The 13,726-nt window shown below is 40.6% G+C and overlaps 1 protein-coding gene and 1 long non-coding RNA gene across 3 annotated transcripts in view; both read right to left on the bottom strand.

Annotated features, from left to right (window-relative positions):
• Nucleotides 1–13,726, bottom strand: part of LOC131275064 (uncharacterized) — a 360,126-nt gene that overhangs the window by 208,262 nt on the left and 138,138 nt on the right. The gene's annotated exons all lie outside the window — the stretch shown is intronic.
• Nucleotides 1–13,726, bottom strand: part of LOC131275136 (leucine-rich repeat-containing protein 37B-like) — a 78,416-nt gene that overhangs the window by 1,690 nt on the left and 63,000 nt on the right. Inside the window, exons 10-14 of the mRNA XM_071210874.1 lie at nt 10,172–10,290; nt 8,101–8,234; nt 6,391–6,720; nt 5,897–6,001; nt 47–96 (exon numbers count right to left, since the gene is read on the bottom strand). Coding sequence (XP_071066975.1) covers nt 47–96; nt 5,897–6,001; nt 6,391–6,720; nt 8,101–8,234; nt 10,172–10,290 — 738 coding nt within the window. The remainder of the gene's footprint in view (nt 1–46; nt 97–5,896; nt 6,002–6,390; nt 6,721–8,100; nt 8,235–10,171; nt 10,291–13,726) is intronic.

Below are 13,726 nucleotides of genomic sequence, written 5' to 3'. Positions count from 1 at the left end.
TCTAGTTTAAAAATTCTATGTTAAAAATTGCCAGGTTATTATTTACCGTGGGCCTTTTTCTTCATCTTCCTCTGATGCTGCTCTATGAGAATAAATCTGTTTTGGAAGAAAAACATAACCATGATTATCTATCACAATAACCATTCTTTCCAAAGCTTTATTCATTCATTTTATTTATCTTAAGTCTTATCTTCCCAGCCAGATGACAATTTTTTTTCCAGGACAGGTGTACTAGCGTCTTTCATAGTTCTTTGGCTCTTCCACAATACCTAGTTTAGAATCTTGAGTGCAGGTGGCACTTAATATATTTTACTGTTTTAGATAACAAGCAACATGTAATTCCTAATAAAAACTCTTAGAGGTAGCAAAAGAGGGAAACATTCTTAACGTGGTATGGCAGTTTGAGATTATTTATGAATTCAAAAAAGGGAGATTATGTTTGTAAACTGGTCTGTTCCTCTGGGTGTGATCCCCTTTGCTTGTTTTAGATTCAGCTGAGATGTCTTTGATTAAAGTATGTTAAGATTAGGGCTTTGATTTGACCATGTTAGTAGAGTTTAATTCAGGATTGAGTCCCCACCCCCTTGGTGGGCTATATAAATGGATACTCAGTCAAGAAGACACACAAAAGAAGACAAGGAAGAGGAAAGAATTTCATTATTTTGGTCTTGCTATGTGACAGAAAGGAGAAGGCTTAAACAGCTAAAGCCCCAGGAAGAGAGAAGAGCCCTGTGCCAACCTGTAGCTGAGAGAGAGGAAGGCTGAACCCTCGCAGTGACCAGCAACTATCTTGCTTCAACACGTGGCAACTGACTGGTGAGAAAGGAACCTTGAGTTGGATTCTTCAGGGCCTTGTAACTTTAAGCTTCTACTCCAAATAAATACCCTTTATAAAAGCCAACATATTTCTGGAACTTTGCATCAGCACCCCCTTGTCAGATTAATGTACTTGGTAAAAGTATCTACCAGAAGCCCAAACAACAACATTGTTTCAAAGTCAGAAAGGAGAGAGGGATGCCTGTTATTACTGTTACTATTAGACACTGTTTAGGAGCACCACCAATAATGCAGCAAGAAAAACATTAGTACCACCCATGACGTAAGAAAAATAAATGGAGTAAAAGCATTAGAAAGGAAGAGGCAAAATTATCATTATTTCTGTATGAAATGATGATGAACCTAAAAAGCGCAAAAGAATCAATCAAATTTTTATTGGAAGTAATAAGAGCATTCAGTAAGGTAGCTGGATATATCAAAAGATCAGCCCACAAACCTCAGTAGCTTTTCTGTGTAACCACCAAAAACCAATTAGAAATGTAATTAGAAAACCAATTAGGAAATGTAATGGAAGTAAGATCCCATTCACAATAGCAATAAAAATGTATAAAGTACTTAGAAATAAACTGAATAAAAGATGCGTGAACTCAGCAGTAAAACTTCAGAATGACAGTAAGCACGGATTACATGGTGTGAGATGCCATGTTTCTAAAAAGGAAATGTTAATTCCATTCCAATTCCAACACATAGAGAAAATGTGCAAAAATAGCTATGAAAAGCATGAAAAAGAAGATCAAAGAGCAGGAGCATGCCCTACCAAATAGCAAACTATGTTATCAAACAACTGGCATCAAGTAGGGTAATTCTGGTCCTGGAACAGGACTGTCAAGAAAAATGTATTTTAGATCAGTGAGGAAAGAATTAACCATTCAATAAGAGATTTTAAAACAACTGGCTATTCATGTGGGGGGAAAGGGGAGTTAGGTTTCCTACCTCAACCACACCCAAACCAACCAAATAAAACAAATTATAGATGGATTAAAAAAGAAAAATAACAACACACTGTTTCACAAGTATCAGAAGAAAATACAGGAAACTAGTTTTATCCCATGGGGTAGCAAAGTCCTCCCTAACAAGACCCGCACCCCATAAGCCATGAGGAGAGGACAGACAGATGGGAGTACGTGAACACACCTCCTACCCGTTGTAGCCTCTGCTTCATTTCCCACTGGGTTTTTTTGTTTTTGGTCTTGTTTTATAAAAGATGTTTGCATATTAAATATATTATACTATTTCACTGTATGTCAATATTTCAACTATTTCCCACTTGTTTTTGTCTTTAAGGAGGCAAAACAGAGCAGTGGTACGAAGGAGCCCAGGCTTTATGGGCATTGACTCTGGTTCTGCTTTTGGTTTTGCCACTGGAGCCTAAACCGATCTCTTTCATGTGTAAAAGAAGGATGACAACATCTTGCTTGCAGGCTGGTTTTGAGGATTAAGTCAGACAACATACATTAAGCTCTTAGTCCAATGTTTGGCATAAATAGGAGCTAAATTTGCTAACAGTGTCAAAGACAAGGTGATCAAATCTATCACGCCATGGCATCAGGCTTAGAAAGCTCTTTCCCACCACAAGATTATAAAACATATTGCTTCTATTTTCTTCTAATGCTTTTATGTGATTTTTTTTTATGTTTATGGAAATATGTTAGTTTAAGGTGAGAAATACAGATCTACCATTATTTTCCCCCAAATAGTTAGGCAGCTGTTCTATAACCATTCATTCATTTCCCCCCACTATCAGAATATTAGGAGGTACCATTTCAAAAGTCTTAGGAATGCATGGTTCTGTCTATTGCTGGACTCTATGCTACTTCATATAAATATTAGGTTGTATTATCCCCCATTGCGGAACTGATATAATGCCTTAGCTCTCTTCCTTTGAGAACACTACAAGGTTCTGGTCCTAAAAAGCTTATAATCTAAGTGGGGAAAAGGAAATAATGAAAGCACATAAAGAAATACAAATATAAGGTTAAACTACACATGGAAATCAAAAGCAGCATATGATGCTATAGAAAGGAAGGGTCATATGCCAGCTGGAGAAGAGGAAGGTACTGTCTGGGCAATGGCCAGTGATTGACTGTCTCCCTAGAGGCCTTGCCAAGCTGACCCCATGCTGGGCCCCAGCCTCCCAGACTCAGAAATCAGACTCTTTCCCTTACCAAGAGAGAACTCACTTCTTCCTGATAGGACAGTCTCACCTTATCAATATCACAGGACTGAACAAAAATCAGAATGTCAGATTATGACTTGACAGTGTTCAAGATGCCAATACATCTATTCCACAGACAGAACATCTGTGCCTACACCATCAGGGAGTTATCTAGAGGACTACGTGGCACACAATGCCACAGTCAGAAGGCCACTTGGTGAGGAAAGAATCAGAACAGAAGGAATCAGCTGATTCTGGCATTCAGTGGAAAGGACTGAGGTTTCTAGATCCATGCATCTGCCCCGCAGGCACCGCCTCCTGTGGGCCCGAGGTGCCCCATCTGCTGCTGGCAGCTACTTTACTCTTGGGCAATATTAGGATGGGCACTGCCCATGCTGGCCTCTTCCTTCCCTTTCTACTCTTTTACAGAAACTTCCTGCCAATAGACATACTTTTGTTTAGATATATTAATACATTCAGCCAGGTTTTGACTGACCAGGCAGCCGTCTGGTTCTTATGAATCTGTCTGCTCCGTCATGTGTTCTGTCTTGGTTAGCCACACTTTTAAAAACTGTTTACCACATTGTTAAGTTCTCAAGGAGGGGGAATGCCTTGCTATGGCTGCCATGACATGGCGACAGATCTCACAGATGGACTAGGACCAGGAGTATTCAGGAAGGCTTCAGGGGGAAAGATGGACTTGAGTTGGCTTTTGTCAGCTTGATAGGACTTAGACAGACAGGGTGAATTAAGGGAATTTTAGATGGGCAAAAGCACAGATGGAATGGGCATGGTGTGCCTGGGGTATGCTGAGGAGCTGCTTTGGCTGGCATGGAGGGTAGCCATCACATTGGAAAAGGCAAATGGGGTAAAATAGGTTGGATTGGTATAGTAGGGTCAAGATTTGTCAGTTTATTGAACCTGACTTTTCATATGCTAGTACCCACCTATTGGGAAAATTAATAAACCCTTGTATAATTGAACAGAAGGAATAGGATACATGTAGTAGAGTAGCCTGATGCATTAATTTAGTGGCAACTGTTTAACTTAACCTATTTATTTATTTATTTTTTAAAAAGATTTCTTTCTTTCTTTCTCTCCCCTTCCCCCCACCCCAGTTGTCTGTTCTCTGTGTCTTTTTTTTTTAAATATTTCTTTATTTATTTAATTTCCCCCCCTCCCCTGGTTGTCTGTTCTTCGTGTCTATTTGCTGCATCTTGTTTCTTTGTCCGCTTCTGTTGTCGTCAGTGGCAAGGGAAGTGTGGGCAGCACCATTCCTGGGCAGGCTGCTCTTTCTTTTCATGCTGGGCGGCTCTCCTCACGGGCGCACTCCTTGCGTGTGGGGGCTCCCCCACGCGGGGGACACCCTTGCATAGCACGGCACTCCTTGCGCGCATCAGCACTGCGCATGGCTAGCTCCACACGGGTCAAGGAGGCCCGGGGTTTGAACCACGGAACTCCCATATGGTAGACGGACGCCCTAACCACTGGGCCAAAGTTCTTTTCCCTCTGTGTCTATTTTATTGCATCTTCTTTTTTGTCAGCATCTGTTTTAGTCAGCGGCACGGGAGTCTGTGTTTCTTTTTGTTGTATCATCTTGTGTCAGCTCTCCGTGTGTGCGGCACCATTCCTGGGCAGGCTGCACTTTCTTTCGCGCTGGGCAGCTCTCCTTACGGGGTGCACTCCTTGCGCCTGGGGTTCCCCTATGCGGGGGACTCCACTGTGTGGCATGGCACTCTGTGTGTGCATCAGCACTGCGCATGGGCCAGCTGCACACGGGTCAAGGAGGCCCGGGGTTTGAACTGCAGACCTTCCATGTGGTAGACGGACGCCCTAACCACTGGGCCAAGTCTGCCGCCTAACTTAACCTATTTAGACAATGCTTAACACACTGGAGAAGAAAGATGCTAAATAAACCTAACAGATCTACAAGATAACACTTTCAGGGGAACAGATGTGGCTCAAGCAGTTGGGCTCCCGTTTACCATATAGGAAGTCCAGGGTTTGATGCCTAGAACCTCCTGGTGAAGGCAGGCTGGTCCACACAGCAAGCTGGCCCATGTGGAGTGCCAGCCCACACAGGAGTGCCACCCTGTGCAGGAATGCCGGCCCACATGGTACCACCACCCTGTGCAGGTATGCTGCCCCATGCAGCACTGCCGGCCGATGCGGAGAGCTTGCACAGCAAGATGACGCAACAAGAGACACAGAGCAGAGACAATAAGAGATGTAGTAGAACAGGGAGCTGAGGTGGTGCAAGAGAATGATCACCTCCCTCCCAGTATGGAAGGTCCCAGGATCCATTCCCGGAGCTGCCCAATGAGAATACAAGCAGACATAGAAGAGCACGCAGCAAATGGATATAGAGAGCAGGCACCGGGGGGTGGGGGGTGGGGGGGGGAAACACGGACAGAAAAAAATAATTTTTTTTTTAAAGATAACACTTTCATCCTTTTACTGTGTCTTATCTCCACAGCATGACTGATAGCTCCATGAAAGCAGAGAGTATATTGCCTCTCATCCTTTCCCCCAACAAGGAAAGGAATCAGTGATAGAAGTAAAGTGACTGTGAGTTCATCAGTGAGCTGACAGTTTTGGGTTGAAGAAATTTTGCTATCACATCAACTCCAGCCTTCTTAAACTTAACTTCTCAAAGTAGTCTTACAGCTTGTTATCTTGGTTTTAATTCCACAGAGATCTCCTGGGAGTGGGGTTCCTTCCTGTAAAAATTCCTGGAATATACTTTGCAATAAAAGAACAAAGTGTACCTCAGTCCTAATGACTGAAGAGGAATGCCAAGTAGTAGTAGCAGGTGGGACAGTGGCTTTGATTTTTTAGTTTGTGGGTTCTGAATCTATTATAAAGACAGGATGTATTCCAGAAACCTGAATTAATTGTCCTTACCTCAATGACACAGAAAATTATAATCAAAATCATCACTACCACAGTAACGGATATTGCCAAGATGAGTTTGCTGTTATAGCCATATCCTGGAACTTCTTTTGTGGGCTAAAAAAAAAAAGGGAAGAACAATTTAAAAACAACAACAGAGCAATGGAAAAGACGAAAGCTATCTATTTAGCATCAAAACCCCATTCTTCCATGTGAATCTAATTTACAGGTTTTTAAAGACCATACCAAATTGAATGTGTTAAGTAATGTTATCAAGCACTCTTCTATAATTTGTTTGTGTGTTGGGTCCTCTTCTCATCCACCCTAGGAATAGTGGCACCATTCTGTAAATGAGCAAAGCGGTAGGATCACTGTCTTGGTCAAAGTTACATAGCCGAGACAAGCATGAACCAGGAGCCTCTGGGCTTCCTGCTTGGGTGCTCCAATGGCATGTCCTAAACTCTGATGGAAAAGTCTAGGTCTCATGTTTCTGGACTTATCCTCACCTCGCTTAATCTTCGCCCTTTTTGTTCACTCTGGACTTCTGTGCTCTCATGGATATAGTTCTCAGTTTTCCATTGGTCTGTATCCCAGTCTGCCTTGGACACCTTTACTTCTTGTTGTTCACTGAGAAGCTTCATCAGAAGGCCTGTTCTGGAGATGAGCTTTGCACAGGCCAGTTGCACGTGGGGCTCAGAGCAGTCCATTTTCAAAGTCCGGATAACATGAGAAATGAGCTTTCTCACATCGTTGTTGGGGATGAGAGACCGTAGTTGTTGGTTTAGCTGAGTTTCAAATTTATCACCTGGGGATGAGTGAAGTGGAAGAGTGGAGCCCTCGGTCTTGGGGGGTAAGTCGGTGCCCAAGTTATGGTATACCCATTGGGTTTCATTGGTTCGGTTAACAGTTAGCATTAAGTTGTCTACAGTCACAGAAGAATTTGCAGTGGTAGAATTCCTAACGGCAGGGGTTATAGGGGCAGTCTTTTGTATCACAGTAGTATTTTCTGCAGAAGTGTTTTCTACAGAAATACTTCCTGCAGAAGTGCTTTTTGCAGTAATTGTTTCTTTAGCAATGCTTTCTGTAGGAGATTTTGAAAGACCAAATAATTCTGAAAAAGGATTTTCCTGAGAATTTCGTTCTGAAGATGAAAAAGCCTCTCCTGAAGGGGAATTTATGAGGCTTCTCATTGCAGAGAAAGAAGGTCTCTTTTCAAGCATAAGTCTATTGAATGAACCTTCCTTTCTGAGCTTTCGACTTGGTCTGGCCTTGAGTGTTTTGTGGCTTACACCAGAGCGAGCTTTATGAAAGAGGTAATTTTTTTCTGGAATATGAGATTGGTTTAGGAGCCTTCATGTGTTTAACTCTATCTTTTGCATCTTCTAAAACAGAAACAGAGTAGGCTAAGTCTTTCAATTTGTTTCTAACCTCAGGTGGGGCTCATAGAGGGATGGTGGTAGAAGGCCTGCCCATTGAGTATTGCTTCAAGAAAGAAGAGACTGCTGCCTTATGGTCCTTTACAAATGAAGGCTCAGTGTCGAAGGAGTTTCCCACCAATTTCCTTGGCCTCCGCACCTTGCGAAACCACCCCAGCTCCCTTGGGGTGGGCCTCCTGGGCATTCTTTCTTTGGCGATGTTCTCCACAAATGCCTGGGCACCCTGTTTCCTCTTGATACTCTGATCTCCCATTTCTTTGAAGTGCCTTTTCTGGATGCCTCTTGGTCCCTTGATGACTCTGTTCACTCTCAACAGCCTTTTTCCTACACTTGCTTTCTGAATCTTTGCCAGACTGTTTTCCTGGAAACTGCCCTGTGGCTGGGCAGTTTCCAATCTCTTTTGAAAGATCTGGCATTTAAATTTGGTACCTAATAAGTTGGAATGCATAGGCATGGCAGTTTTTTCTTTCTTTTTAACCTCATTAATTTTTTCTTGAATTTCTGCATCTAACAAATTTTCCAGAAAATAGAGTTTCCTTAATTTTTTTTGTAAAGAGTATTCTTGGGTGCGTTCTTAAGAGGAAGGTTCCTTGTGTTTTTTGTCAAATGATTCAGGGGATTATCTCCCTCTTGCAGATTTGACAAAAGCAGCTTAATGAATGGTAATAATGTTGATTCTACATCTTCCAGACTTCCCTCTGAGAAATAAGGCAATATGTAATTCAGTGCACTAATAACGTCACTGTCATCATTGAAGTCCAGCTGTTCGTTCATGGAAGCTGACAGACTGACGCCATTGTTGTCTGAGGATGCTTGCTCGGGCTCAGTGGTCAGTTCAGTACTGCTATTCTTCTTCCGGGCTTGCAAAGCCTTCATGAAGGCTCCTTCTGTATCCACTAGAGATGCTTCCTCATCTGCCAAAAAAGAAGACACTGCTTTTGATAACGAAAGACGGAACAGACAGCTCTTTGTCAGGCCACATATCCCAGTCTGTATTTTCCTAGCCAAGTAAATCAGGAGTCAACAGACATTTGAGTACCATATGGAGAGGAGAGAAATAAACCCAAACTTAAACCTATGACTGGCAACAGCACAAGGCGAAAAAGATACCTTTTGAAGAAGTAGTTACCAACTCAGAACATTCTATAATATGAAATACAGTAACTATATTTAGGATTATTCTATTGGTCTCCAAGGGCCAACTGCCCAGGGCTCAATAAAAGCCTTGAGCTGAGAGAAAAATACTGTCCCACTCAGCTCCACCCTCTGCAAATCTACTTATCTCCTCTTGTTCATATACCTCAGATGAGGAGGGAAAGGCTTTTTCTCCCACCTCCTCAGTGCACTCACATTCTTGCTGCCATCATAAATGACCACTAGGAAAGTCAAACCTCTGAGGGGAGCAAGTGCAGAGCTGCTGAAGCAGAGCGCCGCCCCCCCCAGGTCCTCATTGGACATGCCCTTCTCCACCGACTCACCCAACTCCCTCCTTTGGTCTCTACTCCCATTTATTTTAGCCCCCATAACAGAGGGCTCTACACAGATGAAAACACTATGTCCTCTCTGGTTGTCTCCTTAGATTTGGGCAGGGATCTGGGAGTGTAGGTTAAAAGATTTTTTAAAAAAAGAGATTTAAAATTTTCCAGATTACATGCCTATGTGGAATGTTCAACAAATCTGTGGAATAATAGTGATTTCTGCATAAACATTTCTTGAGGTCATGAAATGCAAAAGGAAAAAAAAAAGCAACTTATTTTGGATGCCTACATTGCTTTTAGCTCATTTCTAATATTTCCAGCTCTACTTGGGGAATCATACAAAGCTTTTATCCGTGAGAAAGTCAAATGTACTATTGTGCAGATAGGTTTCTTTTCCAGAAGAATTAAATTACCTTTGGTGGCAATGCAAGCCAAAGAGAGTGAGGAGCATGGGAAAGGAGGAGCATGGGCTTAGAGAGAGAACCAAACTGTAGACAGGAAACCTGGACCTTAAGCTGCAGCACTTAACACCTTTCATCTTGTTTCCCCTCATCTCTAAAAGGAGATTAACAATGTAACAATGCCTGTACTGCCACCTCTGGAGGAGAAGGGAATCATTGATGGAATATGTTTTTTAAAAATAAGCAGCACTGTCTTTATATAAGTAGCAAAGTGTCATTATTTATTATTTGCCCCTGATCACTGTTAGAGACCTGTATTCAAGCTATCTGGACATAAAGGAAGTCATGTTTTGGAAGTCTTGAAGTTAATGCCAGTAAACCTTATATAAAGAAAAGTAGATAAATGCACCTGAGTGTTGTGTGAATAGAAAAGCTTGAGATGCAGAGCAAGTTCAGAGTTGGACACTCTAGGAATGGAAGGGCCTTTCAATCCATTACAAGAGCTGGGTAAGAGACCAGAAACTCTGAAGTTCCAAATAAAACTTTTATAAAGCAGCATCACTTGTTCTCTTTTATAAAATTGCAAAAACAAAACAAACAACAAAAATGCATATACACCTCTCCTATAAGGCAATGGGTACTTGACACATAATGCATATGACATCAGTTTACAAACTGTAACACACTATATGAATAGGTTATCATTTTGGGGCAAAGCACCAAACAGAGAGCATGGTATGACAGTATGTGACCTATTGTTAATTTGTTTCCCCTTCCCAATACTTTCTCTTGTTCCTTTATGTATGTGCATTAGTTACATTTTTAGTTTACTCTCAACCAGCCTGGGAATATGACCTTCAGAAAGAGTAATTTTACAAATTGAAGGAGTTGAGCCCTGAACGTTTGACTGAATAAATATAAAACATTTACATCTTTAGGTTAAAAATCTGTCATTAGGCAATTCAGACTCACCACAACGTGTTGTATTTGTCACACATTCACTGTCACAACGCAGCTTGACTGTCTCGCAGATAACCTCTATATTATTTTTAAATTGGCAGAGGCAGCAGGACATATGACTCGGTAAAATCCTATAAACAGAAACAAGGAGAATTAAACTAATGGTAAAGGGGTTCCTTGAGTAGGGAGAAGTGGCAGACCACGGCCACAGGGCTGGGCAAGAAGGGGTTCTTGGGCATATGGCCTGGAGAGTTGAGTGGGGAACAGTTGGTAAATTGCTGATCTTAAATATGTGGTAAATAAATAGGAAGGAGGACAGCACAACAGAAGGGTAGAATGGCAGGGGGAATCCTATACGTAGAATAAGGGCGGTAGGGATTAGAATCGGGCTTATAATGATCTGTAGTGTAATTTAGAAGTATTTCCTTTCAGTCTAAAAGTCTCACTGTGGGTTGAGCGTACACAGGAAGGGGTGGACATCAAAGCAGAGTCTGACTATGCCTCCAACTTCTGGAGTCCCTTTTTAATTTCCGGGTTGTGAGTGGTAAATATAGAAAATATTATGGGCATAAAAATCTGTTTAGCTTACCTTAATACATATTATGTGACTAAACAATAATAGAGATAACAGTGATCTCAGTGGCCAAATCTGGACAATTTAAGCATTTGAAAGAATAGACATGATATTATGGTATAACATAAAGAAGAATCCATGAATTCATAATGAGACCCAGAAGAGGGATGAGGAGCTCTTCTTTTGGAAGAAAGCCGTTGAATAAATAAGCATACAAGGAATACTCCAACACAGAGTAACAGAGACTAGATTTAACCTCCCACTTGAAGCACTTAAAAAAAACACACACACAGAATATATGAAACAATGGTTTTCATGGCATTGGACATCAGGCAATGAAGGACAGCAATTCTCAAGAGATGGGATATAAAGGAAGTGAGCCCTATGATTGCCCTGGCTTAATGCTTTGAGAGACTTTCCAGGCCAGGGTGCATGAAGGAGAAACTCTGGTAGAGACTAGTGTACTCCCTGACTGAGGAAATGGAGCCAATAGTCCAGGAAAACTAGGGTGACTAGAGTTTGCAATGTAGAGTTCTAGAGAGAAAAAAGCTGCACAGAGAAAGAACTCTGGAGATACATAGAGCGATCTCTTAAATATTCAGTGACATACTGATCAGGGCATGTGTGCGATAAAACTACTGGAGGCCAGGAAAAGAAGCACCCAAAAGGTCTAGAGAAAAGAGTAACTGGATATCATGCAAGCCAGACTGGAAAACCTCATGATTCATGGCACACTGGGTACTCAGAAAGATCTTGCCTCTTTTGAAGGGAATAATGAGTTCTAGACTAAAGGCTACTCTGTGGCCCCACCTAACAAATCTTAAAAGCTAGATCTGAAAATAAAAAATAAAAAAAAATTAAAAAGCTAGATGTGAAAGGATAAAATTGTTTCCACGTATCTTAACTTCACCCAAGACCAAGCTCGAGTATATTTATAAGAATATAAAAGATGTAGAGCACCCAACAAAGAAAAATACACATCTGGCATCAAATAAAGAATGATCAGGTATGCTAAGAAGTAGGTAAATATGGCCTATAATTTGGAGAAAAAGCAATCAATCAAAATCAATATAGAACTGACACAAATGTTAAAATTAGCAGACAAGTACATTAAACAGTTATGGTCATTATAGTCCATATGTTAAAAAATCTAGATTATAGATTGGACTTGTTAAACAGAGGCATCAGGAATATAAAACAGATCCAAACTGAACTTCTGCTTTTAGATAAATCCATATTATTGGTATATATTAATAAAGCACACAATCCATCCAAAGGGTACAATCAATGGTATGTGGCATAATCACATAATTGTGCATATATCACTTTAATCATTATTAGAGCATTTTCATTATTCCAATAATAATAACAAACAAAAAACAAATAAACCAAAACTCATCCCCTCTCAATCTCTTTATGCTTCCCCTGTTTTAAATAGCTGCTATTCTGTTTCTGTCTCATTAGCTTATTTGTATTAATGGAGTCAAGCAATATGTAGTACCTGGTATCAAGTTTCTTTTCTTTAGTGTATTTTCCTTTTTTTATTTTTAACCCTGACTGAAAAATTATTAATATATTACTATATACTACCTTCACAGTTTGCTTTGGTTGTATTTTTGGCTGATATTAATATCTTGTAACATTAACATACATTTGTTCAGTTTCAAAGAAAAACAGTCTTATATATGGAATGTTACCCATATTCATATTTCACATGAGTTTTCACTATGCTATACAGTCCCGTATCATATTTTTTAGCTTTCCTTCTAGTTATATACATGACTTTAGACTTTCCCTTTCAACCACTCTCATACCCATAAAATAGCACTGCTAATTACAAACACTATGACATGTTTTCACTTTTTCTATTAATTTCCAATGATTAACGACCTTTTTTTTTTATCATTTCTGCACAGATTAACCCTCAGCTTTCCATTCTCTAACCTCTTTCTATTTTCTGGTGACCTATATTCTAGTTATTAAAACAGACCTAAAATGAACTTTCAGAAATTAAAAATTACAATGTCTAAAGGAAAACTACATGGGATAGGATTAATGACAGATTAGATATTATAGAAGAAAAGATCAGTGAACTTGAAGGCATAGCAGTGCAAACTACCCAAAATGAAAAACAAAGAGAAACAAAGCAACAATTTAAAAAAACTCAGAATTATCACTAAGTTATGCAACAACTTCAAGAGCCTAACATGAATGTACTGGAAACCTGTTAAGTTATGCAACAACTTCAAGAGCCTAACATGAATGTACCGGAAACCTGTGAGAGAACACATAAGAATATTTGATAAGATAATAATCAAAAATTTTCCAAATTTGATTAAAACCATAAACCCTCAAATCCAAGACAGTGCAATGAACACCATAGGAGAAAACCATTGTAACCTTGAGTTATGCAAACACCAAAAGCATGATCCATAATAGAAAAAATAATAATAAATTGGACATCATCAGAATTAAGAACTTCTACTGTTGAAAGAATGAAAAAAAAGCCATAGAAATGGGAGAAAATATTTGTAAACTACATATCAGAAAAAACACTTTTTTCCAGAATATATAAAGAACTCTCAAAACTCATATTAAGGGAAGCAGATGTGGCTCAACTGATAGAGCATCCGCTCACCATATAGGAGGTCCAGGGTTTGAACCTAGGGCCTTCTGGCCCGTGTGGTGAGCTTGCCCATATGCGGCACTGGGTGTACAAGGAGTGCTGTGCCATGCAGGGGTGTCCCCGCGTAGGGGAGCCCCACGCACAAGGAGTGCACCCCACGCTGAACCGCCCTGCATGAAAAAAAAGCACAGTCCACTCAGGAGTGGTGTCGCACACAGGGAGAGCTGACACAGCAAGATGACGCAATAAAAAGATGCATAGATTCCTGGTCTTGCCGAGAATGCAAGCAGACACAGAAGAACACACAGCAAATGAACACAGAAGAACAGACAACAGGGGGTGCGGGAAGGGGAGAGAAGTAAATAAA

The sequence above is a fragment of the Dasypus novemcinctus genome, chromosome 21, assembly GCF_030445035.2.
Source record: "Dasypus novemcinctus isolate mDasNov1 chromosome 21, mDasNov1.1.hap2, whole genome shotgun sequence".
NCBI classification, from domain to species: Eukaryota; Metazoa; Chordata; class Mammalia; order Cingulata; family Dasypodidae; genus Dasypus; species Dasypus novemcinctus.
Note: the sequence above shows the minus strand (reverse complement) of the source record. Positions and strands in the feature narration are given on the sequence as shown.